Source organism: Halichoerus grypus, chromosome 7 (genome assembly GCF_964656455.1).
Source record: "Halichoerus grypus chromosome 7, mHalGry1.hap1.1, whole genome shotgun sequence".
Taxonomy (NCBI): Eukaryota; Metazoa; Chordata; class Mammalia; order Carnivora; family Phocidae; genus Halichoerus; species Halichoerus grypus.
Window position 1 is genome coordinate 118,277,279 of NC_135718.1, and position 26,376 is coordinate 118,303,654.

At 39.4% G+C, this 26,376-nt stretch overlaps 1 protein-coding gene across 5 annotated transcripts; it reads right to left on the bottom strand.

Moving 5' to 3' along the window:
• Positions 1–2,245: 2,245 nt before the first annotated feature.
• Positions 2,246–26,354, bottom strand: TATDN3 (TatD DNase domain containing 3). 5 transcript variants are annotated; one of them, XM_078078144.1, is made up of 10 exons: positions 26,200–26,354; positions 24,444–24,476; positions 23,460–23,533; positions 22,955–23,039; positions 18,658–18,720; positions 17,311–17,420; positions 17,092–17,147; positions 15,236–15,348; positions 10,697–10,777; positions 2,246–2,654 (listed from the first exon to the last, which is right to left on the bottom strand). In XM_078078144.1, the coding sequence occupies exons 1-10, from the start codon at positions 26,263–26,265 to the stop codon at positions 2,607–2,609; spliced, it is 729 nt and encodes a 242-aa protein (XP_077934270.1). In that variant the 5' UTR covers positions 26,266–26,354; the 3' UTR covers positions 2,246–2,606. The 5 variants fall into 5 exon arrangements, with proteins under 5 accessions (XP_077934270.1, XP_035965663.1, XP_035965662.1 ...); XM_036109770.2 differs by lacking the exon at positions 2,246–2,654 and adding an exon at positions 6,039–6,978 and having other exon boundaries at positions 10,697–10,771; positions 26,200–26,352; XM_036109769.2 differs by lacking the exon at positions 2,246–2,654 and adding an exon at positions 6,039–6,978 and having other exon boundaries at positions 26,200–26,351.
• Between the last annotated feature and the right edge of the window lie 22 nt (positions 26,355–26,376).

Genomic DNA, 26,376 nt, shown 5'->3' on the forward strand with positions numbered 1-26,376 from the left:
GCACCCTTCAGCAACTCAGCTAGCACGTCATGTCCTCAGAGGCCTTAGCTGACTACCATATCTGAAGTAGAACTCTTTCGAGCAACTACTCATTACTAAGCAGGCAAAAATACAAGTCATGGAATATGTTCTACAGGTTCAATGAAGTCCTTGCCCTCACCCTGCTAGTCACGGACGAGCAGCATCTGCAATATCTGCAAGTTTTTTGAAATATGGGATCTTAGGTATAAGGGAGGAAAACTTTTCCTTCCTCCTTTATAGGTTCTTTGGCTGGTTAATAATTAAATTGACGTAAGACAGAGTAACAGGAGAAAGGCAAATTTAATTTCATAGGAGAGCTCACAAAAATATGAGACTCAAAGGAAGTGACCAAAGCAGAACTTGTATACCTTTCAGACAAAGAAACAAGAAAATTGTGAGGAACTGACAAGACAAGTCTGGGCTTGGGCTAGTAAACTGGTGAAGAAGAAACGAGTGTTTATACTAAGCCTCTCAGTGCTGAATTCCCTATCTCTGGTGATAAGGATGTCTCTTCACCTCCTGATTCCGGAGGGTACCTTTCACAGGGGAGATTTATTTCCTGCTTGCAGGAGGACAAAGGAGGCTCAGAGTGCCCTTCTTGCATTGCTGCTTCTTAAGTAACTTTGATTCAAAATAACCCAAATAATTAATATTGCAGAGTGGCATATTTGGGGGGGCCTGCCTTGGACCCCATCACAGGTTTCACCCCAGCTCTACTGAAATGGAACCTGTCTTTTAACAAGATCCTCAGTTGACTTACGTATAAAGTTTGAAAAGCACTGCAGTTTAAGGCACAACCACAAACACCTTTCTTGGAGTCACTCCATTTTCCAGCACATGGCTCTCAACTTTGGCTGCACTTCAGAAACATCTAGTGAGCTTTTCAAAAATTCATTTCCCTAGACCCCGATTCCAGCAATTCTCATTTAAATGATCTGGGTCGGACCAGACATATGGGAACTTTTTAAAAGCGCCCCTGGTAATACCGATGTGCAGCCAGGAGTGAGAACCACTGCTCTGGTTGGGACTGAGTGAGCCTTCCAGTTCAATTCAGGTGACTGGATCCTCTTTAAGGGGCTGAATTCCAGACCAGGAGACACCCTGGGCCTCAGGCATTATTCTGAAAAGTATAGGCCAGGGGTCAGCAAACCATTTTCTGTAAAAGGCTAAAGGTATTTTAGTTTTTACGTCCATGTGATCTCTGGTGCAAATAGTCAATTCTGTCACCGAAGAATGAACACAGACACAGGAAAACGAATGAGCATAACTGTGTCCCGATAAAACTTTATGGACACTGAAATCTGAATTTCATATAATTTTCACATATTGTGAAATATTATTATCCTTTTGATGTTTTTCCAGCCATTTAAAAATATATCTAACTCATGCAAGAATTATATATCTAGCTAATCAAATATCTGAGCTTTACTCATTCCACCAATGAAAAGTTTTCTCTATTTTTTTTTTTTTTAAAGATTTTTATTTATTTATTTATTTGACAAAGAGAGACACAGCGAGAGAGGGAACACAAGCAGGGGGAGTGGGAGAGGGAGAAGCAGGCTTCCCGCGGAGCAGGGAGCCCGATCCGGGGCTCGATCCCAGGACCCTGGGATCATGACCTGAGCTGAAGGCAGATGCTTAACGACTGAACCACCCAGGTGCCCCTTCTCTCTATTTTTAAAAATTTTGGATACTTCAATGACAGTTCCAGACTCCTTAACTTCTATTAACAATAAATCCTTCCAGTTGGGCCCAAGATCAGAAAGTTAGAAGAAGCAGATAAAAATGGATTTACATACAGATTTCTTCCATTAGGGAGCTACTGATTGCAGAAGGTGCCTGTTAAAATGGACTTTAGGGGCGCCTGGGTGGCTCAGTCGTTAAGCGTCTGCCTTTGGCTCAGGTCACGATCCCAGGGTCCTGGGATCAAGCCCCGCATCGGGCTCCCTGCTCTGCGGGAAGCCTGCTTCTCCCTCTCCCACTCCCCCTGCTTGTGTTCCCTCTCGCTGTGTCTCTCTCTGTCAAATAAATAAATAAAATCTTAAAAAAAATAAAATAAAATAAAATGGACTTCAAATTTGTTTGGTGAAAGTATTGCACTGACGAACTTTGTTGTGGTGGTGTGGACAGCAACGTGAGACACGCCCTGGGTGGAGTTTTGTGGACTGACTATTACAGCAGTCAGAGTTCTTAGTTTCAAGAAACAGAAACCAACTTGGAATAATTTAAGCAGACAAGGAATTTATTAAATATATTGGGTAGCTCACACAAGCTCCGAGAAGGCCAGTGGACCAGGTTTGTAGGTCACAGAGCTAGAAACAAGGCCCAAATCGGGCCACAAAGTGCAGGAAGACTCACTGCCTTCGGACGCTCCATACTCCAGTACACTCAAGGCCAGCAGCGCCTCCCAGCTGGGTGCAGGTGCCACCTCCCGCCCCAGCATGCTGTCCACACAGCCGGTTTCTTTATCTTTACATCCCTGGCTTCAGATTCCAAGACTGGGTTGGGTGCAGTATTGGTGGAACTTAGGTCATGTAACTGTGATAGTTGGTAAGAAAATTTGGGAAAGCAAGTATTTGGCATCTTCAGCTTCTAGAGTGGAAGACGGGCTGTGCCTCGTAAGCTAAGGGATTCTACAAATACAGGAAAAGTGGAGAAAAAGAATGAAATTGTTCAATGCAGTGTAGCCTTTGCGTTATCCCCAAATCAACATGTATCCTTCTTGCTCTAAGAATGTCTTTTTGAGATGCTTTCACGAGACAAATCAGCATCTGCCACGGACTGCCAGTGCTTCCTCCCTGAACAGTAACGGGACACGTGCTGCCCGAACGCTCTACAGGCTCTATAAGGAGTCCCATTGTTCCTTCTCTCCCTTCCTCCTTTCCCTCACTTCCCCAAGCGTTTCTTTCTTTTTTTTTTTTTTAAGATTTTATTTATTTATTTGACAGAGAGACACGGCGAGAGAGGGAACACAAGCAGGGGGAGTGGGAGAGGGAGAAGCAGGCTTCCCGCGGAGCAGGGAGCCCGATGCGGGGCTCGATCCCAGGACCCCGGGACCATGACCTGAGCCGAAGGCAGACGCTTAACGACTGAGCCACCCAGGCGCCCCTCCCCAAGGGTTTCTTGGTGACAACTACTTTAGGGTATCGATCTTCTCACCAATCAGGATTCTTAAAGATATAAACAACAGAAACGAAATCTAGCTAATTTAAGGAAATGAACTTACTGAAGGATATTGGATAAAATCTCCAGGAGGGCTGAAAAACCAAATTGATGCCACTGAACTAGAAGCATAAAGACCACGGCCACAGCCACTGGGCCCAGACCCTGCAGTGCACACTGCCAACCTCGCCAAGCTGGACTCTAAACTCACTGCTCTACTGCCCACCTCACCAGAATGGAGTCGGTCAGTCCTGGCCTCTTCAAACCCCTCAGGTAATTCAGCCTCACGGGTGGGTCACGGTGTCAGCGCCTCGTTGCAAAGGCTGGAAAGTGACTACCTGGCATCTTCAACTTCTACAAGGTGAGAGATCCACTAAAGAACGCAATTTACATGTGTCATGGCCAAAAAAAAAAAAGATAGATGTCCATCCATATGAACCTCAAGACCCCTTCTCTCTCCTACTGCTTCCCTTAGTTACTGCCTATCTACTTAAATTCAGAGTTCTTGATTTGAAATACCCGAAGGATGGCTTTTGAAGGATGTTAAACTAATGCAAAGATCAAATTGGGATATTTGGAAAAAAGTGCTGGAATGGAAGTCAGGGGATTATAATTCTAAACATATCACACATAAACTGTGAGCATTTACACAATTTATTAAATTACTTGGGCTTCAGAAGCAATCCACAGAAAGGTCCCGTACAGAGGACATTAGACTTTTAATACTTTCTGCTTTTATATGCTATGCATGGTTCTCTATGTTTATTATATTAAACTATTAACTTGGGAAATGTTATTTGCACCAGTTTTAACATGCAAGGTATAAATAATACTCAGGTTGTTAACGAATTACAGAGATGTTCACCAAAGAGGTCATCTTTTTTAGAGATGTGCTTGCTTTGGAATTAGCCAAAAATAAGGAGGGTAAGGAGGGCGTACTAGGATGTTTTTGCTTGAAGCCTCATGTTTAAGCTTGTAACACTGATAATCCCTGCATTAACTAATTTCTTTCCACTCTATCTTTTGGACTGACTTTGTAATTATTAGCACAGACTCTGTCATAGTTTTAAAAGGGCCGTGAAAAAAATAAATAAAAAGGACAGTGAGATTTGCTTATGATTGAAAAGCTAAACTCTAAAAAGTACAAAACAGTTTCTGGAAACCCTTTGTAAGTTACCCAGATCCTGTAAATGAAATGTCAATTCAAATATGTTACTGTGAAGTATTCAATCAAAAGCATGAAAGGGGCAAGAAAGGGCAAATGAAAAAATTAAACTCTGAAGTATGAGTGTAGCTCAAGCATGCAAAAACAAGACTCTTCTTTATGTTCAGCTTAGAAGAAGGATCTGGGAGAGGGGAAGGAAACATGCAACAGCAAGAGGATGGTGGAGGATTATTAAAAGTAGTGGGCAGGAGATAGAAAAGCAGCAGCAAGGTGATCAAATGAACCCTTGGTTGCATAATAATGGAAGAAAAGAGTTGATATTAATTTTTCTTTTTTAATTTAAAGAATGATACATATTCATCTGATTCTTACCTTTTCTTACCAGAATAAAAAAAGACAAATGCTGGAATAAGAAATGTTTCCTTTAGTAAAGAAGGTCACCATATGCTGTCAGAGGGGAGGGGGGAAGAAAAGCCCTTCTAGCCTTTCACTTGGGGGAGGGTATTCCTACAGAACATTAAAGATTTGCTTTTCTGGACCATGAGAGTTTATTCCTATTTTTCAGAATGTTTAACATTAGGAAATCTTTGAATAACATTTAATACATTCATAGGCTGGAGATGAAAAATATGCACCTCAAAACAAAACAAAACAAAACAAAAGCCGAACCAGTTAAAAGGTACAGAGTATTAAATCTCCATTTCAAAGAGCAGATTGAAAGAGAACATATCTAACTTGTCAGCTGCAGTCAGTTGGACTTACTACCTCCATTCGCTTATTTTAAAAGATATGTAAGAGCATATGATATTGCAAACCTTGTTTCAGACCACAGAGAAGATGCAAAAAGAAAATAAAATTGGTTTGTTCTCAAATGGTCTGTAATTTCTAAAGACAAAAACATATACAAGGTAACCCTAGTAAAAAGGAATGTGTGTTAAATGTCATCTGACTGGTTTTGTAGAACCTCATTCCTCCTTTATTATAGTACTTCTCACATTGTTTTGAAATTATTTGTCCACTTTATTACATTTTGAACTGAAGGCAAGGACCATGTCTTATTCCTCTCTGTAGCCTATGGACCTAGATTAGTGGGAAACCTATTGGAGGGGCTCCATAACTGTTTGTGTGATAAATGAAACGAATAAATTGATGAGTAAATGAAGAAAGCTACACAATTCAGAGGCAGGGATTGTATGTGGCTGGAGTGATGGAGCCAGGGGAAGTCATTTAAGTTGGATCTTAAAGGATTTAAAGGTGAGAGTTTGACAGGGAGTGTGGGCAGAAAGGGTAGGAAATAGGCGGAAGAAATAGAGTTGAAAGAGAGCCAGAAGTCTGATTTTAATAGAATCTCCCACTACATGTAGGTAGGAATGTCATCTCTCGTGATGCTGATGGGTGGTCAAGTGCCTCATGAAGTACCCTCTTCTGTTTCTTAGCTAATCTAGTTTGGTTTGGACAGTCTGCCCTAGAACTAGTTTTGATTCCTCTATAAATAAATTAATTTCAAAATACTAAAGATTATATAAAATCACTTAGCTTTTCAGGAAATTAATTTTTTTCTATGATAGGTACTTTTCCCAGTATTTGCTGCTTGTATAATTTAGTAAAATTAAATATGCAGGCTTTGGTATGGGTCACAACGTTTAGTAAACTACATATGAGATTTTTAAAAATTGGGATAAAATAGACATAACATAAAATACCACTTTAATAACGACCAGGTGTGTAGGTTAGTGGCATTACATACATTCACATTATCGTGCTACTGTACCCACCATCCATCCACAGAACTCTTTGCAGCCAAGATTTTCAAAACTTAAAAATAGAAAATATCACTGTATGCAAAAATAGTCAGATACATTTTAATAAAGCTATGTACATTTTAAATGTGACAATATTCAGACTGGAACTTAAACTCGGTTTATTACCTAAACTTTGGGGCTTGGCACTTAATGGTGATTGCACAAACCACTGGCCTCATAAGTCAAAATCTATGATCAATATAAAAACCTATACATTTTTCTCTTAAAAAGAAGTAATTCAAAGTACTAACAATTCAATTTTACAAACCCAGAAAAGAGATCTCTGACAGTGTAAGAAACGAGATGATCTCCTTCCACTAGATAAATCCTGTGGTGGTGAAGGATCAAACGTTAGCTGTCCCAATACCGCTCATGTCTTACCTGGGGGAGCCTCCCTTGCCAGAAGAAATGGTTTCAGGTCATATGGTGGGTTCTAATTAATGGTGTAAGGTAAGAAGCAGTGGTGTTTCCCAATCTCTTGCTAGGACTCCATTAATTATAAAGAAGCACAAGGTAGAATCAGAATCCAGGGTTTCAGGACCCAAGCCCGGTTTTAGGAGAAATATTTCTCTAAAATCATAATCTTCTATATCCTTATATAATGGCCTCACACTTCAGTTCAGACTCCTACTCAGAACATTTCTTTCTCTCAAATGCTGTCCCCTATGTCATTTGGTTTTGAAGCTACTTCTGGAGCAGATGCTGAAGCTTAGGAAACAGCCTCAATGCATTCTGTGTTGTCACTTCTATAACTTCTTCTACTGAGATCCCCTTCACCTGGGCAATATATTCTGCTGAAATGGAAATGTTTTGGGGTTCATTTCGTACCTGAAACAGAACAAAGCAGAAAGTGAATCAGATATGACAGTCAAGGGAAGCAATCTTGGAGACCATAGATAAAACAGAACAAAGTGAGTTGGTAAAAACCAATGAGCTCTTTTTTTTTTTTTTAAGATTTTATTTATTTATTTGAGAGAGAGAGAAAGCATGAGAGGGGAGAGGGTCGGAGGGAGAAGCAGACTCCCTGCCAAGCAGGGAGCCCAATGTGGGACTCGATCCCGGGACTCCGGGATCATGACCTGAGCCGAAGGCAGTTGCTTAACCACTGAGCCACCCAGGTGCCCTTTTTTTTTTTTTTTTTTTTTTTTAATGGGCAGGTTAGGGGAGGCAAGGTGGCAAGGCTGGGGAGAAGGCCCTGAACTTAAGCTTAAGAGCTACAGCCACAAGGCTGGCCTGTATAACGTTGACTGTAAGTCAGTGTTGCTCTTTAAAAGAGCCCTGGCACCTAGCAGATGAAGCAGTCTGTAGGTGGTGAACACTTGGTGACCTGCCTGACCTGATGGATTAACTGTGCTTGGTTTGTTGCATAAGTGAGCGCTTGTAAAGGTCACTGCTCTGCGGCTTGGCCTCTTCACCTCACAGGTTATATTACAGTTGGATTCAAGAATTGCTACTGTGTGTTTGGAAGACTAAATAGATTATACACTGGTATTTCACTGATTCTAAGACACATTTCCTCCTATGTAACATCTCTGAAATTGACAGATGTTTTACTTACATTCAATGGCATGTCACAGCACGACTGGCAGTGTTTTTTTCTTTTTTAATGGTTACAAAACAGTGGTGTATCTATAATCAGTAGTATTTAGATTTTGTGAATTTCATTATTATTATTTTTTCCTACTCAGGATGATAATGATGTTCAGAGGAATAAGAGAACTGTTAAAGTTAAAAAAAAAAATGACCTTGATAATTAGCCTAAAAGAACAATGAAAAATGTGCACCAAGATTTTTGTACAAGGATGTTCATCATATTGTTTATGATACTGTGTTGGAAACAACATAAATGACAATATCAAGTTACATATATTATGGTCTGTTCACACACTGGAATATTATGCAGTTATTAAACATGATGAGGAAAAGTATATTTATTGACATATATATTTACTGCATAAAAGCAAGTCAAGAAATGTGTTCAAGCTAATCCTATTTTTATGAAAAATATATATGTACATATATGGATATTAAAAAGGCTGGAAGGACATAAAAACTTACATCTATTTAGTGCTTATTGTTGGCAAGGTTTTGTTGTCAGCTTTTCATGGAATTTCTCACTTATTCCTCAAAGTAACTCTGTGAGATAGGTACTATTGTTATCAGTTTTATTTGTGTACCGTTTTTTTGTTTTGATTTTTTTAAAGATTTAATTTATTTATTTGACAGAGAGAGACACAGCGAGAGAGGGAACACAAGCAGGGGGCGTGGGAGAGGGAGAAGCAGGCTTCCCGCGGAGCAGGGAGCCCGATGCGGGGCTCGATCCCAGGATCCAGGGATCATGACCTGAGCCGAAGGCAGACGCTTAATGATTGGGCCACCCAGGCGCCCCTTGTGTCCTGTTTTCATAGATAAGAAGGAATCCTACACAGCTAGTATATAGGCTGGCTGAGGTTTGAGCCTGAGCAATCTGGCATCAGTTTATGCTCTTAGCCACTGTACTCTAGTGGTAACCTCTCAGGGGTAGATGGTTCTATTTTCTTGTTTATGATTTTCTGTGTTTTCTAATTTTCTAAACAAAACACATTTTACTTAACAAAAAGCATATTCAAGCTACAAAATTCATTGATTCAATAAATACTTCTGAGTACCTGTTATGTGCAAGGCGCCATGCCAGAAACTCAGAATTCTTGTCAAATCAACTAGATGTAAATATAAACTGAGTTAGAATAGCATTTGAAATTCATTCCTGTTGGGGCACCTGGGTGGCTCAGTCGGTTAAGTGTCTGCCTTCAGCTCGGGTCATGGTCCCAGGGTCCCGGGATCGAGCCCCGCATCGGGCTCCCTGCTCCGCGGGAAGCCTGCTTCTCCCTCTCCTACTCCCCCTGCTTGTGTTCCCTCTCTCGCTGTGTCTCTCTCTGTCAAATAAATAAATAAAATCTTAAAAAAAAAAAAAGTGTCTGCCTTCGGTTCAGGTCATGATCCTGGAGCCCTGGGATCGAGTCCTGCATCGGGCTCCCTGCTCAGTGGCGAGTCTGCTTCTCCCTCTCTTTCTGCCCCTCCCCCAGCTTGTGCTCTCTCTCTCTCTCTCTCTCTCTCTCTCTCTCTCAAATAAATTAAAAAAAAAAATGAAATTCATTCCTGTTTAGGGAAAAAAAATGCTAGGTACTTTTCCTTCTAGTTTACACTAACCAGGAAAGCAATTCTGTACCATTTTGTCCTATACCCAAACAAATAACTGGAGTTGTGATTTTTCTGTCTTCTATATTCTTTTAAGAGCTGACTTACAAAAATATGTATCTAATTGGACATTAATTAGCAATATTCACATTGCAATCATAAACAATCACAGTGTATTAAAAATCACATCACAACTACTCCCAAACCTCTGAATCTTGAATGCCAGTCTTTTGAACCTGGCAGGCATGGAGACACAGATCTGATGGGCGGTCAAGGACACAAGTTAGCTACACACTGGTAGGTGAATATAATACGCACTAAGGCAAAAAGGGTAGATACTCTGGCTTCCTTTCAGTTATAATTTTAAAAGGTAGCAATATTTAAAGTATGATTCTTTGTGACCTATAATAACAAAATGTAGAGAAAGATCACATCAGTAAATCCATGACTATATCAATATTTGTACTGAAAGAAACAGCCTCATTATAACATGCCAATTAAAAGAAGAAAAAAAAATTTCTTGAGCATCTACTATATACCAGACACTGCTAGACATTTCATATACATTATTTCATTTAATCCACACTGTAATATTTTAATATTATTGTCATTTTGTAAACGAGGAAACAGGTTTTTTTTGTGTGTGTTTTTTTAAAGATTTTATTTATTTATATGAGAGGGAGAGTGAGCAAGAGAGAGAGCACGAGCAGGGGGAGGAGCAGAGGGACAGGGAGACAGGGGAAGCAGGGAGCCTGACGTGGGGATTGATCCCGGTACTCAGGGATCACAACCTGAGCCGAAGGCAGACGCTTAACCAACTGAGCCACCCAGGTGCCCTGAGGAAACAGATTCAAAGAGACTGAATAACTTGCCCAAAGTCACTCAGCTAGTGGGTAGCAGAGATAGGATTTGAATCCAGGTCTTTCTGACTCTAGACACTGAGTTTTTTTACTATACTGGTGCGGCTCTCATTATTATGTAAATTAAGACCTGGCCAATATCCAGTAATATTCGCTGGAGCACAACAGCTATAAAATTAATAAAACCTCTCAACCAAGCATTAAAACAGGATTCCAACGGGGCACCTGGATGGCTCAGTTGGTCAAGCGTCTGACTCTTGGTTTGGCTCAGGTCATGATCTTGTGGTCGTGGAATCAAGCCCTGTGTTGGGCCGTGTTCAGTGTGGAGTCTGCTCAGTGTGGGATTCTCTCTCCCTCTCATTCACTCTCTCTCTTTCAAATAAATAAATAAAATCTTAAAAAAAAAAAAAAAGGATTCCATTGTATTTACACTGTAATGAGAAACACAGCTAAGGTGAAAATAGCTCAAAAGAAAGACAATCTAAATAATGTAGGAATTAGATAATCACCTGTTTTTCTGGTCCTAGTGCAGGTGAATCTGTTTCTAAGCAAATTGAAGTTAAAGGCAACTGTTTCACAAGTTTCTGTTTCTTAGAGAAAAGAGAAAGCTAGTCAGTTTAAAACATGAGACATAAAGATAAAAAAAAACGGAGCATTAAACCCATATACCAATGCATCCTACTTTGCAGGAACCTAAAATTCATGCTTTCATATTCAATTAATTACTAAAACTTTCAACTGTTACTAAATGCTCACCACAATAAATGTAGTTACCATCTGTCACCATACAAGATTATCACAATACTATTGACTATATTCCCTATGGTGTACTTTTCAACACCATAACTTAGTTTGTAACTGAAAGTTTGTACCTCTTAACCCCCTTCACTTATTTTGCCCATTTCCCCACCCCCTTCCCTTCTGGCAACCACCAGTTTGTTCTCTTATGAGTCTGTTTGGTTTTCTTTGTTCATTTGTTTTGTTTTTTAGATTCCACATAAAAGTAAAATCATATGGTATTTGTCTTTTTCTGTCTGATTTATTTCACTTAGCATAATACCCTCTTGATCCATCCATTTTGTTGAAATGGCAAGATTTCATTCTTTTTTATGGCTGAATACTGAAGCACTGTTTATAACAGTGAAACACTAGAAATGACCTAATCTTAAGGTAATGATTAAATAAATTATGGTACATCCAAACTGTGAAGTATTATGCAATCACTTTAAAGATGAGGTAGATCCATATTTATAGACACAAGCAGATACCCACAAATTTTCCTAAGTATTTGGAAATTGAGCAACACACTTTGAAATAATCGATATGGTCAAAGAGGAAGTCACAAGGTAAATTACAAAATATTCCAAACTGAAAGAAAGTGAAAATACAGCATCTATCAAAATCTGGGATTGCAACTACAAGATCCAGTTAGTGCTAATGAAACTATCGCAGTAAAGGTTTACATGAGAAAATAAGAAAGATTACAAATAAATAATCTAAAGTTCTACCTTAAACTATAAAATGAAACTATAAAAAGGATAATATGCAGGCCCACCTTGTTTTATTGTGTTTCACAGATAGTGAGGTGTTTTTTTTGTTTGTTTTTTTACAGATTGAAAGTTTGTGGCAACCCTGCAAGTCTATATAGGTGCCATTTTTTCCAAAACCATTTTCTCATTTCATGTCATTCACATTTTGGTAATTCTTGCAATATTTCAACCGTTTTCATTGTTATTATATTTGTTATGCTGATCTGTGATCAGTGCTCTTTGATGTTGCTATTGTAATTGTTCTGCAGCACCATGAACGGCGCCCATACAAGATGGTAAGTTTAATTGATAAAAGTTGCTTGTGTTCTGACTGTTCCACCCACCAGCCATTCCCTTGTCTCTCTCCCTCTCCTTAGGCCTATTTCCTGAGACACACAATACTGAAATTAGGCCAACTAATAACACTACACTGGCCTCTAAGTGTTCAAGGGAAAGGAAGAGTCACACATTTCTCATTTTAAATCAAAAGCTAGAAATGATTAAGCCTGGTGAGAAAAGCCAGGATAGGCGGAAAGTGAGACGTCTTGGGCCAGTTCACTGAGTTGTGAATGCAAAGAAGTTCTTGGGGGAAATTAAAAGTGCTGCTCCAGGGAACACACAAATGATAAAGCAAAACAGCCTTATTACTGATATGGGGAAAGTCTGAGTGGTCTGGATAGAAGATCAAACCAGCCACAACCTTCCCTTAAGCCGAAGCCCCATTCAGAGCAAGGCCCTTCAGTCCTCTGCAGGCTGAGAGAGGTGAGGAAGCTGCAGAAGAGCCTGATGCCAGCAGAGGCTGGTTCATGAGGTTTACAGAAAGAAGCCGCTTCCATAACATCAAAGTGCAAAGTAAAGCAGCAAGTGCTAATGTAGAAGCTGTGAGTTACCCAGAAATCTAGCTAAGAGAATTTATGAAGGTGGCCATGCTAAAGGACAGATTTTCAGTGCAGACAGAACAGGCTTACACTGGAAGAAGATGCCATCTAGGACTTTTGTAGCTAGAGAGAAAAGTCTATGCCTGCCTTCAAAACTTCAAAGGACAGGCTAACTCTCATTAGGTGCTAATGCAGTTGGTTGACTTTAAGTTGAAGTCAATGTTTACTTACCATTCTAAAAATCCTAGGGCCCTTAGAAATAGTGCTAAATTTATTCTGCTTGTGCTTTATAAATGGAACAACAAAGCTTGGATGCAGGCACATCTGCTTACAACATGATTTAATAAAAATTAAGTCCACTGTTGAGACAAAAAAGATTCCTTCCAAAATATTACTGCTCATTGACAATGCACCTGGTCACCCAAGGGCTCTGCTGGAGATGTACAAGGAGAGTAATGTTTTCATGCCTGCTAACACAACAACCATTCTGCAGTCTGTGGACCAAGTAATAACTCTGACTTCCAAGTGTTACTATTTAAGAAATACATTTCATGAGGTTATAGTTAGTATCACATAGTGATTCCTCGGATGGATCTGGGCAAAGTAAACTGAAAACCTTCTGGGAAGGATTCACCATTCTACATGTCATTAAAAACATTTGTAAGTCATAGAAAGAGGTCCAAATATCAACATTAACAGAAGTTTGGGAGAAATTGATTCCAACCCTCATAAATGACTTTGAGGGGTTCAAGACTTCAGTGGAGAAAGTAACTACAGATGTGGTGGAAATAGTAAGAGAACTGGAATCAGAAGTGGAGCCTGAAGATGTGAATGAATTGTTGCAATTTCACAATAAAACTTGAATGAATGAGGAGTTGTTTCTTATGCGTGAGCAGAGAAAGTAGTTTCTTGGGATGGAATCTACTCCTGGTGAAGATGCTGTGAAGATTGCTGAAATAACAATAGATTTAGAATATTACATATATTTAGTTGATAAAGCAGTGGCAGGGTTTAAGAGGATTGACTCCAATTTTGAAAGAAGTTCTACTGTGGGCAAAACGCTATTAAATAGCATCATGTGCTATAGAAAAATCATTCTTGAAGGGAAGAGTCAATGGATGCAGCAAACTTCACTGTTGTCTTATTTTAAGAAATTGCCACAGCCACCCCAACCTTTAGCAACCATCACCCTGATCTGTCAGGAGCCACCAACATTGAGGCAAGACCCTCCACCAGCAAGGAGATTATGACCCCCTGAAAGCTCAGATGATGGTTAGCATTTTTTAACAATAAAATACTTCTATTTATTTTTAAAATTTTACTTATTTATTTGAGAGAGAGGAAGCGCACACCAGCTGGGAGGGGTAGAGCGGTAGAATCTGAAGCAGACTCTGCACTGAACGAGGAGCTGGACATAGGGCTGGATCCCATGACTGCGAGACCATGACCTGAGTTAAAACCAAGAGCTGGACACTTAACTGACCGAGCCATCCAGGTGCCCCACAATAAAACGCTTTTATATTAAGGTATGTACATTGTTTTTTTGGACACAGTGCTATTGCACACTTAATAGACTACAGTATAGTGTACACATAACTTTTATATGCACTGGGAAACCAAAAAATTCACTTGACTTGCTTTACTGTGATATTTGCTTTATTGCAGTAGTCTGGAACCGAACCTGCAACATCACTGAGGTATGCCTGGCTCATGACCAAGTAGAATTTATCCAAGGAATACAAGGTTGGTTCAACATTAGAAAATCAATCAATACAATTTACAGGCCAAGAAAAGAAGACCAGTATGATCATCTCAGTAGAGGCAGAACAAACATTTGACAAACAGAAAATGGAAATAAGGTTGATAGAAATAAAGTTTCTTTAAAAAGAAAAAAACATTTGACAAAATCCAACATGTCTTTTTTCTTTAAGATTTATTTATTTATTTGAGAGCGAGAGAGAGAGAGAGAAAGAGAGAGAGAAAGTGAGTGTGAGCGGGGAGGGGCAGAGGAAGGAGGAGGGAGGGAATCTCAAGCAGACTCCCCGCCAAGTGTGGAGCCTGATGCAGGGCTCAATCCCACAACCTGGAGATCACGACCTGAGCTCAAACCAAGAGTTGGACACTTAACTGACTGAGCCACCCAGGTGCCCCAGATTATTTGTCTTTCTACTTGGTGAGTTGTAATGGTATTTTATGTACTCTGAATACTAGATCCTTACCAGATATAGTTTGCAAACACCTTTCCTCCTTCTGTGGGTTATCTTTTCACTTTCTCAATAGTGTTTTTTGAAGCATAAAAGTTCAAAAACTGTTTTATTGTGGAAGTTTTAAATTTTGACGATGTCCAATTTATCTATTTTTTTCTTTGGTTGCTTGTGCTTTTGGTGTCATATGTAAGAAACCACTGCTTATTCCAAAGTTACAAAGATTTTGATTTGTTTTCTTCTAATAGTTTTATAAATTTAGGTCTTGGGTTTAGCTCTTTGATTCATTTTTGAGCTACTTTTCATATACATGTGAGGTAGGGACGACGATTACTTTTTGTAATGTAACTAGAATAGTATTACAAGTGTGTAATAAAAGCTCATGACTTAAAGGGTATTTTACAAAGCATAAAATGAGGCTTAGTTAAGGAACTTACCTGTCCACTTCTTATGATAGAAGGAGGAATTGAGAAGAAGTACCCAGCTCTTACTCCTTCCATCGCTACAGATGGCCGGCCATCAAATGCATGCAAGAGCACTTTGTCAGCACCTGTTAAAAATTAAAGATAATTTAGAGTTTCCTTTCATTTCCTTAACAAGAAGTTTTCCCACTAATCAAAGTGGGCAACACAGATTATAAATTTTAAGTAAACTTTGGTCACTATAATATAAAGATGAGGTTCTATGACTTTTTTTTTTCTTAAGTTTTATTTATTTAAGTAATCTCTACACCCCATATGGAGCTTGAACTCAAAACCTGAGATCAAGAATTGCATGCTCTTCCAACCAGGTGCTCCTATATGATTTCTAAAGGGTAAATGTACAGTGTTCAAACAGTAAAATAAAAAATAGAGAACATTCTTAATCTTCAGAATAAAATCGAAATACAATTTTTTTTTTTTTTTTTAAAGATTTTATTTATTTATTCATGAGAGACAGAGAGAGAGAGAGAGGCAGAGGGAGAAGCAGGCTCCCAAGGAGCAGGGAGCCCGATGCGGGACTCGATCCCAGGACACTGGGATCATGACCTGAGCCGAAGGCAGACGCTTAACCATCTGAGCCACCCAGGCGCCCCGAAATACAATTTTTTAAGGGCCCCCAGGTGGCTCAGTCAGTTAAGCATCCAGCTCTTGATTTCAGCTCAGGTCTTGATCTCAGGGTTGTGAGTTCAAGCCCCACGTTGGGCTCCACATGGGACGTGGAGCCTACATTAGAAAAAATATAAATTTTTAAATAAATATTTAAACTTCTTATACCATCAAACTTTTTCTAGAAGTTTGTAAACTGTCAAATTATTATTCCTGCTAGATTTTTAAGCAGTGAAATTATCCTTAACAAGAATGCTAGTGAAAGAAGAAACAGGGAGCTCAATGACTCAGAGACTCAATAGTTAGGACTGGCTTCACCAAATCACTTCCAGTTCTTAAAGGATGGCTGCTCAGCCTGCATAAAAATCATGCTCAGTATGAGTAATTCCAGTGATTCTCATCACTGAGAAATACAATGCTTTCTAGTTGCAGGCAATTACATTTACTTTACTATTTGATAGTTTTTTTCAAACAGTAGACATGATCATTAGTGGGTTACAATCATAAATGAATTATGGACTCAATTTAGTGGGTCTCGACTGACCAGCATATGCTTATGTGTATATGTGTGACTGCATATATGTATATGTACATATTTATGTATGCCTATCTGCACATACATATAGATGTACTGCTCCTTAAACTTTGGCCAGTTTTCTGTATATGTATATACTGAGTCTCAAAATAAAGTCTAAGTACCAAAAAAAGTACTCAAGTGTATTTCTTACTGCGGATGGTACTTTAAAGTCTGAAAAGTAATGCTATAAGATATATTTTTACTTTAGGAGCAACAGGTGAAGATAACAGTGCATTTCAGGTACGATGGCCACGACCTATATAATACCATTTTCTGAGGCAGCAGCCAGAAAACATGCAAGACAGGAACCCATCTTTGCTTTTTTTTTCCTCTCTCATTAATCAGCTACTTAAGCTGATTAAAAAATTAGAGCTGTTAATTTTTAAATTAAGGAATATAAATTACTTGATCCAATTTTTCATTTGCTCTATGCTGGCCTTCTAAATGTCATAATCACTCTTGAAAGTAGGCTGACTTGCAAAATCACCTTAGTTCATTTCCACCTCCACTCTTGCCCCACTCCCTTCCCTTTAAGAAATCAAATTAAAACACGGCTTATTCTATGCGCATGTGGACTGGAACTGTCAAACGTAAATATTAGGCACACTTCTCTCAGGAACCTAAATACCTTGCTCATTCAAGAGGCTGATGGTGGGTCTTCCAGCAGAGCGTGAGTGAACATTTCTGTTTAACAACAAAAAATTCCTTTTAGGTACTTAATCTGAAAGTATTATTTTTGTTCTATTAAAGTAATTCAGAGAAAAAGAAATACAGAGCTCCACTCAGGAGAATCATTATTTAATTTTCTCTATAGCTATTAATATAGAAAGATGATTAATTAACCTACAAAGGCAAATTTAATCTTTTGGCTAACTGGACCTGTCGGATTAGGACTTGTCGTTGCTCTTCTTTCTGCTCATCAGTGCCAGCAAATCTGGGGGAGAAATCTAGTCCCACCTGTAACAGAAAGATAAAACAGATTTACATGTTTACGGTTTAATGAATTCAAAAGACATACTGTGGAGCAGTGCTGTCCAAGAGAAATATGATGGGAGCCATACACGCAAGCCACATATATAACTTTACATTTTCTAGTAGCCACATTAAAAACACTAACAAGAGGGGTGCCTGGGTGGCTCAGTTGTTAAGCATCTGCCTTCCACTCGGGTCATGATCCCAGGGAGGCCTGCTTCTCCCTCCCCCACTCCCCCTGCCTGTGTTCCCTCTCTCGCTGTGTCTCTCTCTGTCAAATAAAGAAATAAAATCTTTAAAAAAACACAAAACACTAACAAGAATCAGGTGAAATTAATTTTAATGATACACTTTATTTAATCTGTATGTCCAAAACATCATTATTATTATATAGTAATATTATTATTTCAATACAAAATCAATATAAAAAAATCATTGCATTATTTTACATTCTTTTTTTGGGTACTAAGACTTTGAAATCCTGTGTGTTTTATATTTATAGCATATCTCAATTTGGACGAATCACATTTCAAGTGCTGTATGTGGTTACTACATTGGACAGTGAAGATTATAAATGACGGTTTCCCTTGATACTCTTTTGGCATACATTGCTGAAGTCTATATTCTAAATTTAAGTGTTACTCTTATCTTTTATCTTTGATTAGAAGTGGAGTTTATTACCAAGTGATAAAAATGCTTCACGACTGTAAATTATTTAATAAAAAATGTTCTTTAATTACAAACTCAAGCCTATTTTTAAATTTTTTAAAAAAATATTTTATTTATTTATTAAGTAAGTTCTATGTCCAATGTGGGGCTGGAACTTAGGACCCTGAGATCAAGAGTCACATGCTCCACCAACTGAGCCAGCCAGGCACCCCAACAAACTCTAGTCTATTTAAAGTATGTTTGTATATACTGTGTTAACTAACTATAGAGATGACGACCCTATTTAAGAAAAGGAAAAAAAAAGAACAAAGTACACAGAAATGCTAATAAAGTAGTTTTCTTTCATTAACATAAATCTATAGTGGGGCTTTCTACTGTCTTACCTCAGGCTCTTTTGCTTATTGAGGAAGTAGTGACAAATTATTATCCAGCTAAATGAAGTGAATATAATTATCTAAGTCAGTTATAGTCACCAATAGTGAACTAAAGATTATATTCATATATCATATGAAAGTCTGGATTAGCAGTCATTTGATCAGCTATTTGGTGTTACCTCTCCAATTGCCAACAACTGATCTTTATAATTCTCCATAATGGGCAAAGCTACATCCAAATCCTAGGAGAAAAAAAAGTAAATTTGTTTAAATAGAAGTGTAAGGGAACTGACACTTTAGAAAACACCTTTTATATACCAGGCACTACACTATACTGGGTCCTTTACATACATTCCATACCTTTAACCAGTTGAAGAAGTAGTGACAGTCATCCTTCTATAATGGTGAGTACTACTATTTGGAAATTTGAGTAGAAACATCCCACACCCAGTCAGGTTACAAGAACATGACTTTCAATGAAAAGTCTCACTTAAACACTTCCTAATATTTAGGAGGAATTTCCTGACATTTAGGACTGATTTGGATTTCCTCCTGGAATAGGTGACCAAGAGCCTTCTTTGGCAGTCACCTTTGTAACTGAGTTTTTGGGGAGTGCACTGTGCTATGTCCTCCTCTTAGGATGTTAATGGTTTTTGAGTTTTTTAATAGCAACAATCCCATACATCCTCTGCACTGTTTTCACTGATTTCTTTTGTCTTTATAATCCTGCTTAGCCTATTTTTGTCCTAAAGGTTCAACAGCATAAACACTAATTATCACACATATGCTTGTTTGTCAATTATTGAAGTAACTAAGTACTGTTAGTTTCCATGGTATTACTATTTCCATTTAAAGAGAATTTACTCTGTGAGGGTTCCCTTGTAAGACAAGGGAAAGACAAATATATGGAAAATTTGCTCCTAGATATCTTTTAAACTACTTTGAGGGTGTTAGTCTCAGGATATGTAAATTGCAAAGAACTTCTACTGAGGATAATTAGAACAAAGGAGAATTAAGAAAAGAGAGGTGGAACAGATGGTAGAGGAGCAGGAGATTTTACAATTATGCCTCTGGAGACAGATAACATGAGGGACAGAGTAGATCATGGCCTCAGAAATATATTCTAGTAGACTCGATAAAGAGGAATTAATAGTGTTGTGAGGAGCTAAGAGTACAAAACCCTACAGATCAGAGACGGTGTCTGACAATAGTTGAGGAGGTTAAACATCGTCAGCCAAAGCTTTTTCCATATCAAACATCCAAACTGCTCTGTCTCTGAAGTTCAGAGGGGCTGGAGAAGGTAGAGATTACCCAGGAAATGGTTGACACTTGGAAAGTCTTAGAAAGGAAGTGTACATTTGGATGAAGACCAGATAGAGGGAAAAATGAGCTTCTTGGAATATCTATTATCCGTGAAAAAAGCAAAACAAATTTACAATGAGACTGTTTCAACTTCTCATGAAATAATCTGGAAGTTTCTGGCAAGTCAAGCATAGTAAGTAGAAATTAATATAATTCATATTACTAATTTTATATGTGTGTATTCGTGTGTGTGGTCCCTATCGTTTTATTTCAATAGATGTAAACAGTTTTATAAAGACATTCCACAGGTCTATTTCTGACTTCATTTCTATTCCCACCTCTTGAATGATGTCTCAAGTTCTTTAATAGCCAATGGTTCTATTATGGGGTTTTTAAAGATCCTATACCTCTACACCTATGACCGGGACTACTACCATTGTATAATTATTCATGGTTTACAAATGAGGAAATTGAGACTTAGCAAAGTGAAGTGCCACAGATCAAAGAAGCCAGTAGGCCAGGTCTCTGTGACTTCAAAGCCTGTGCTGTTCCCATTATGCTGCTGAAAGACGAGAGAAGAAAGAAAGGAGGAGGAGAAAGGGGGACGGAGGGCAAAAGGGAAGGAGAGCAGATTGATTCTGAATGATTTTAAATAATTACAATAGTTTTTTTATTAAACAAAATGTTTAGTCTTCACAATCTTGAAAACAGGGTCAGGTGTGTAACACAAATGTGTGCAGCAGGCCAAGCACGGAGGGGAGCCAACTGCAGAGCACATGCCCTGCCTGCAGGGGGCAGTAGATCACACACAGTGAATTGTGGTTCCCTGAAATATCTCTGGGTCCCAAGCCCTGCCCGGTAGTAATATTTATTGAACGAATAAGTTCAGGAATATGCTGAAAGATTTGTGTGAGCTAGGCAATTTTAATTTTATTTACTAGAGCGAGGAAGGGCAAAGGGAGAGACAGAATCCCGAGCAGGCACCACACGTAGGGTGGAGCCCAACGTGGGGTTTGATCTCATGATCCTGGGATAGAAACCTGAAGTGAAATCAAGAGTCCCAGTGTTCAACTGACTGAGCCCCGAGGCGCCCCAGGAACTTTAATTTTATGAACCAAGTGAATTTACTAAACACTTACTACATACCAAGTATCAGGGGTTTATATTAGGGGTTTATAATCTAATCGTTATGAGAAAACTAAACTAGGGTACGGACTACAAGCACACTAAGAATAAAAGAGGAATAACTGCTTATCTTTGGTGTTTTCCAGAGGGCTATCCTGAGATTTTATGAGTTCATATCTGCTTTGAGAATCTGGAATTACCTATCTAATGTTGCTATTCTCATTAGTTTTGTAAGTTAAACAGTTCTATCAGTTCTACATTTATGCCAAAATATGTCAAATCCAGCCACTTCCCTCTCGCCTCTGCTGCTGGCACTCTGGTCCAGTCTGCCATCCTCTCTCCCAGGGACTACTGCAGTGGTCTTCTCACTCTTCTTGTCTTCCTTTTTTTGCACTCTTCAAAATTTGTTCTTCACACCATACCCAAGGGGATCTCTTCAAAACATAAATCCCATCTTGTCCCTCCTCACTTCGAATCCCCCCACTGATGCAAACTGAACTCCAGCAAGGCCCCGGACGCGGTGCTCCCTGCCCAGTCCCTCTGACCCCGCCACCGTTACTTCCCCTTCCCTCGGCCACAGCAGCTCTCTTTCTGTTTCTTGACCACGTCAAGCTCGTTCCCACCTTAGGACCTTTGTGCTGGGTTGTTTCATTTGCCTACAACACTCTGAGCCCTCTCTCTGCAGGGCCAACTCCTTGGCAGCATTCAGGTTGCAGTTCTCATATCACCATCTCAGAGAGGCCTTCCTTGACTACAATCCAAAAATCAGCATCCATAATCCCTATCACATAATCTTGTTTGATTGTCTTAAAGCACTGAGTGCTACCTAGGTTTTCCTGTCCATGTATCTAATTGTTGATTGTCTGTCTGCCCCCGACTAGAATCTAGCTTCCATGAGAGGGATTTCACGCTACAGTGCTTACAGCAGTGCTTGGAATGCAGTAGGTGCTCAGTAAACACTTGCTGACTGACTAACTAAATGAATGCCTAGTCATATAAATCTCTATATAAATGAAATAAATGCTGCCCTGCTATGATCCCCAACATTTTGGGAACCGTATCTCTCTGGCAATTTAACTAATTTTATCATCCCAGGAGAACAACTCAGGAGAACTACAGGACAAGTATTTATTTTTTCCTGAAGTGAATTAAAAACAATTGTGTTTCAAAATAAATAGAACTATCTGGGGTATCCTAATGTAGGAATACAGATTCACTACTATAAAAAATGAAAGACCTTGTATCTTAATTTATTCATAGGTAACAAAAAGTCTTTACTTCTTCAAAATGGGGGGTGCTATCACTCACATTTATGTAATAAAGCACTTAAGAAACTGGATCTCCCTGATGCCAAGTCAGGAGATGAGTCTGAAATATGAGACATATTGGCTATTGTCAGTCAATGAGATCTTGTGGGTAGGATTTGTTTTAGAGCCGGTCGGTATAAAAGCAGTACAGTTTTATAGGTCAAGAGCATTCCATTAGAGACAGTTTAACGTTCAAGATGATACTGTGTTCCCTTACGGTACTATATCTATGAATTTGTATCTTTCTTTTTCTGGATATTTTATCACTTTTTGGCCAAACAATATGACAACATGGTAAAAAATGTGAAAACTACCAGATCATCACAGCTAATGTCATTTCTGTGTTTTTCCCTCTAGTCTTTTCCTTATAGAATATATTTTCACATGAACGTCACAACTAGGGAATAACCATTTGGCATCCTGCTTTTCTCCCTATATTATATTGTAAACATTTTTCCTCATTGCTACATAAAATAAACCTTATCGTTCTCATCTTCCATGTATGCATTCCATACATACATACGTATATTTAACACTCTACAAGTTAATTTTTCCTTGATTTCTGAGCCTCTAGGTTGTTTCTGTTTTTTTTCTCTACTACAAATAATGCTGCAACAAACACCTTTGTGAAAGGTAGCATTTCCTTCTTCTGGATTATTGCCTTAGAATATAAATCAGAAAGAGGAGCATTACTGAATCAAAGGTATCATTTTTTATGGTTCTTGTTTTATATGACTTTTACCTTTAATGTGACACTTCTTTGATCTCCTGGTGAAACTCCTTGAACAGGGTGAACACCCAAGCATGGCAGGACAAACCCCTTATACCTAAAAATGTAAAACAAATTAAGAAAGTAGGAATATTAAACTAGTAGACAATGTTACACTAAAGAACAAGTATGAAAGAATTTTTTAGGGCTATGTTGATGGATTTTCTTCTTCTCATTCTCTTTAAAATTGGATGACCTTTGATAGTACAAATATGACATAACTGCATCCTTATTAGCAACTCTTTAAATTCTTATTTTTTTTTTAAGATTTTATTTATCTGTTTGAGGGAGAGAGCACAAGCAGGGGGGAGGGGCAGAGGGAGAGAGGGAGAAGTAGACTCTCCATCTAGCAGGGAGCCCAACACGGGGCTCGATCCCAGGACCCTGAAATCATGACCTGAGCTGAAGGCAGACACTCAACCCACTGAGCCATCCAAGCGCCCCAGCAACTCTTTAAATTCTTAATGAAAAGTAGCACCTTTCTGAAAGCTGCATAATCTTTTCAAATTCTCCTGAATGTTCAGCAACTACCACAAGAGCCATAACATTGGCCTGAAACAAAAATGAATAGAATAGTTAGAATCTCAAACAATATACATCTAACATAGCTGAAGAGAAATTTATAATCTTCTGTACTTTTAGTTATTCTTGCTCACTCATACTCCATCAATATAATCATGATGGCAATCACTGAGTACTTACTATGTTTCAGGCACTATGTTCAGTGAATATAAATATTACCTCATTTAATCTACACAGCCCTGTGAGGTAGGCATTGCTGTAATCCATCATATTGATCAGGAGTTCTGGATGGAGTCAAATAACTTGCTCAAGATCATTATGCCTGTGTAACTCCAGAGCCCATGCTCCTAATTAACCTGCCATATTGAATGATGGCTGTGTATGTAAAAATGTATTGGCAACCGTTTCTGACTATCACTTTAAGGGAAAGCTACAAAGAGGTAGTTACAATGAATTTCATAAAAACTTCCAAAAATTAGTATTTTTTTTCCTGAAACAAATCAAAATGTCTCAGAAAACTTTTATAATTTCTTCAAGATCTCCGGAATAATGTTAATTTTAGAACTGGGAGACGGACCAATCTGTTCCATATAACTGGTAAGCATGGTAGCTGTGGGAACATGTTTTGGATTCAGACTATCTTGTCTGTATCACTTTACTAGCAGTGTATCTTTGGATAAATTAATCTCTAGGTCTGAGTTTCCTCCTCTATCAAATGGGTAATGTTTGGCCCTAAAATAGCAGCTTCTTCATAAGGATGTTGTGAAACATTAAATGAGATAACGTACAGAAAGGACTAAGCTCCATGCCTGGCATATAGTAAACAGTAAATTAATGCTACTTATTAACAAAGCAACATAGGCATAGTAAATCTAAATTTCAAGCTGTTCTAGATTGAAATTAATAGGAAAACAAAGGGCAATTATAGATATTGACTTACTTTCTTGGCTTTCTCCAACACATCATCCAGATCCTAAAATAAGCATAAGTCATCACAATTATTTTAGATGAATAACTAACTGCTCTTTGGCTGTGTATATCAATGTAGTTGAGACAACAATGGCAAGGAACAGTGTGATAGAATGTGAAGAGCTACACTCCCCCACCTTCTGTTTACTCTTCCTTTCTCTCAGTAAAATCTGGCTTCTGTTCCTACTCCACTAAAACAGAAACTGTTATTGTCAAATATAAAGGACACTTCTCTGTCCTCCTCTTACTCTACCCCTCAGCAGCATTAAGAACTCCTCACTTGTCCATTTCTTCCTTCCTGAAATATTTCCCACTCTTGGCTTCTGCAATACCGCTCTCCTGCAAACACCACCCTCCACTAGCTGCTACTTTCAGTCTCCTTAGCTGGCTCTCTCCTCTATTGGATTTCAGCATAGGGATGCTTCTCTCTCTGTACACACCTCAGGTGATGGCATCCATAGGTTTTGATATCATCATTATGCTAACGAGTCCCCAGTTTTGAGCTCCAGCCTAGAATTCTCTCCTGAGCCCAAGACTGACATTTAAAATCGACTATATGACATTTCCACTTGGATGGATATTAGGCTTCAACATGTGCCAAACATAGCTCTCCTCTACAAACCTATTCCTTCTATCTGCCCTCCCCAACCTCAGTCTTCCCTCCTCTCAGTAAACAGCACCACCATCCTCCCTACAGCATCCTCACGTCCTCTCTTTCTCTCCCTCTCCATACCCAATTCCTCAGCATGTACCATAGATTCTGGCTCTAAAACACACACTGAATCCACCTGCTTTTCTCAAACTCCCCTGCAATCATCATCATCTGCTGTCTACATACAGTAAAAGCCTTCAAACTGGTTTTCTAACTTCCACACTTGCTCTCCATCAGCTAAATGGTTTTTAAAATGGAAATCAGATCTTGTCACTCTCCCTTAAAAAACAAAAACCAAAAAACCCAAACACCTTTACTGGATCTACCTTGTCCTTACTGACCTACCTCACCTATCCCCTGCAACCCTCTAGTCTTATTCCAGTGGCTCTCTCTAGCTCATCACCCTCCACCTAGCCTTTCTGTAGCTTGAACGCGTCAAATTCTATCCTGTCTGGAGCCTGCGACCTGCTTGCTTTCTACACCACCGTACACCCACCTCCTTGCTTGGCTGGCTCTTTGCCTTTCCAGTTCCAACTGAAGTGTCACCTCTTGAGAGGTTTTCCCCCTTAAGAGACTCTGCTCTTCCTTCTCATTTATCAGCCTCTGGTTTCCAATGTAGCTGCTAAAACACTTTGTAACTCGGATTTTGTGTGTGTTCTGTTCTTTCTGTTTGCTTCTCTCCCCCATTAGAACAGGAGCACACGGCGCGCGGGAAAGTGCCGAAAGCACACTTCTCCTGGGCAAAGTGGATGCTCGGCCAGGCCAGGAGCTGCGAGGCCGAGGCCGGTGGGGTAAACAGCCGGGCCAAGGGAAGGTAGGGGGGAAGCCCTCTCGTAAGCGGGAAGGGCAAATAAAAGCCACGTAGAGATAGAGAGCTTAACGCTATTCAGGGTCAGAAAGAAAAATCAGAATGACTGAAGTTAAATAGAGAGCCAGGGGCAAGTCACTCAGGGCCACGAACAGGAGCCTGGGAGGATCTGAGGCTTGGTCCTAAGGGAGGAGAGCAAAAATAACCTGAAAGGAAAGGACGGGAGGGCCTCCCCGCTCCCACGGGCCGGGCCTCGCCCATACATACGCTGTCAAAGTCCGGGGCCGAGAGGTGGCAGTGACAGTCCACCAACCCTACGCCCACCGCCCCCATCGCCACAGCCGCCGCTGCCCTCCACTCTCCCGCCGAGCCTCAGCCGGAACGCTGCCGCTGCACGGGTTCAGTTTCCGGCCGGACGCGTGCCTCTTCTCCCGGTGAGAGCCC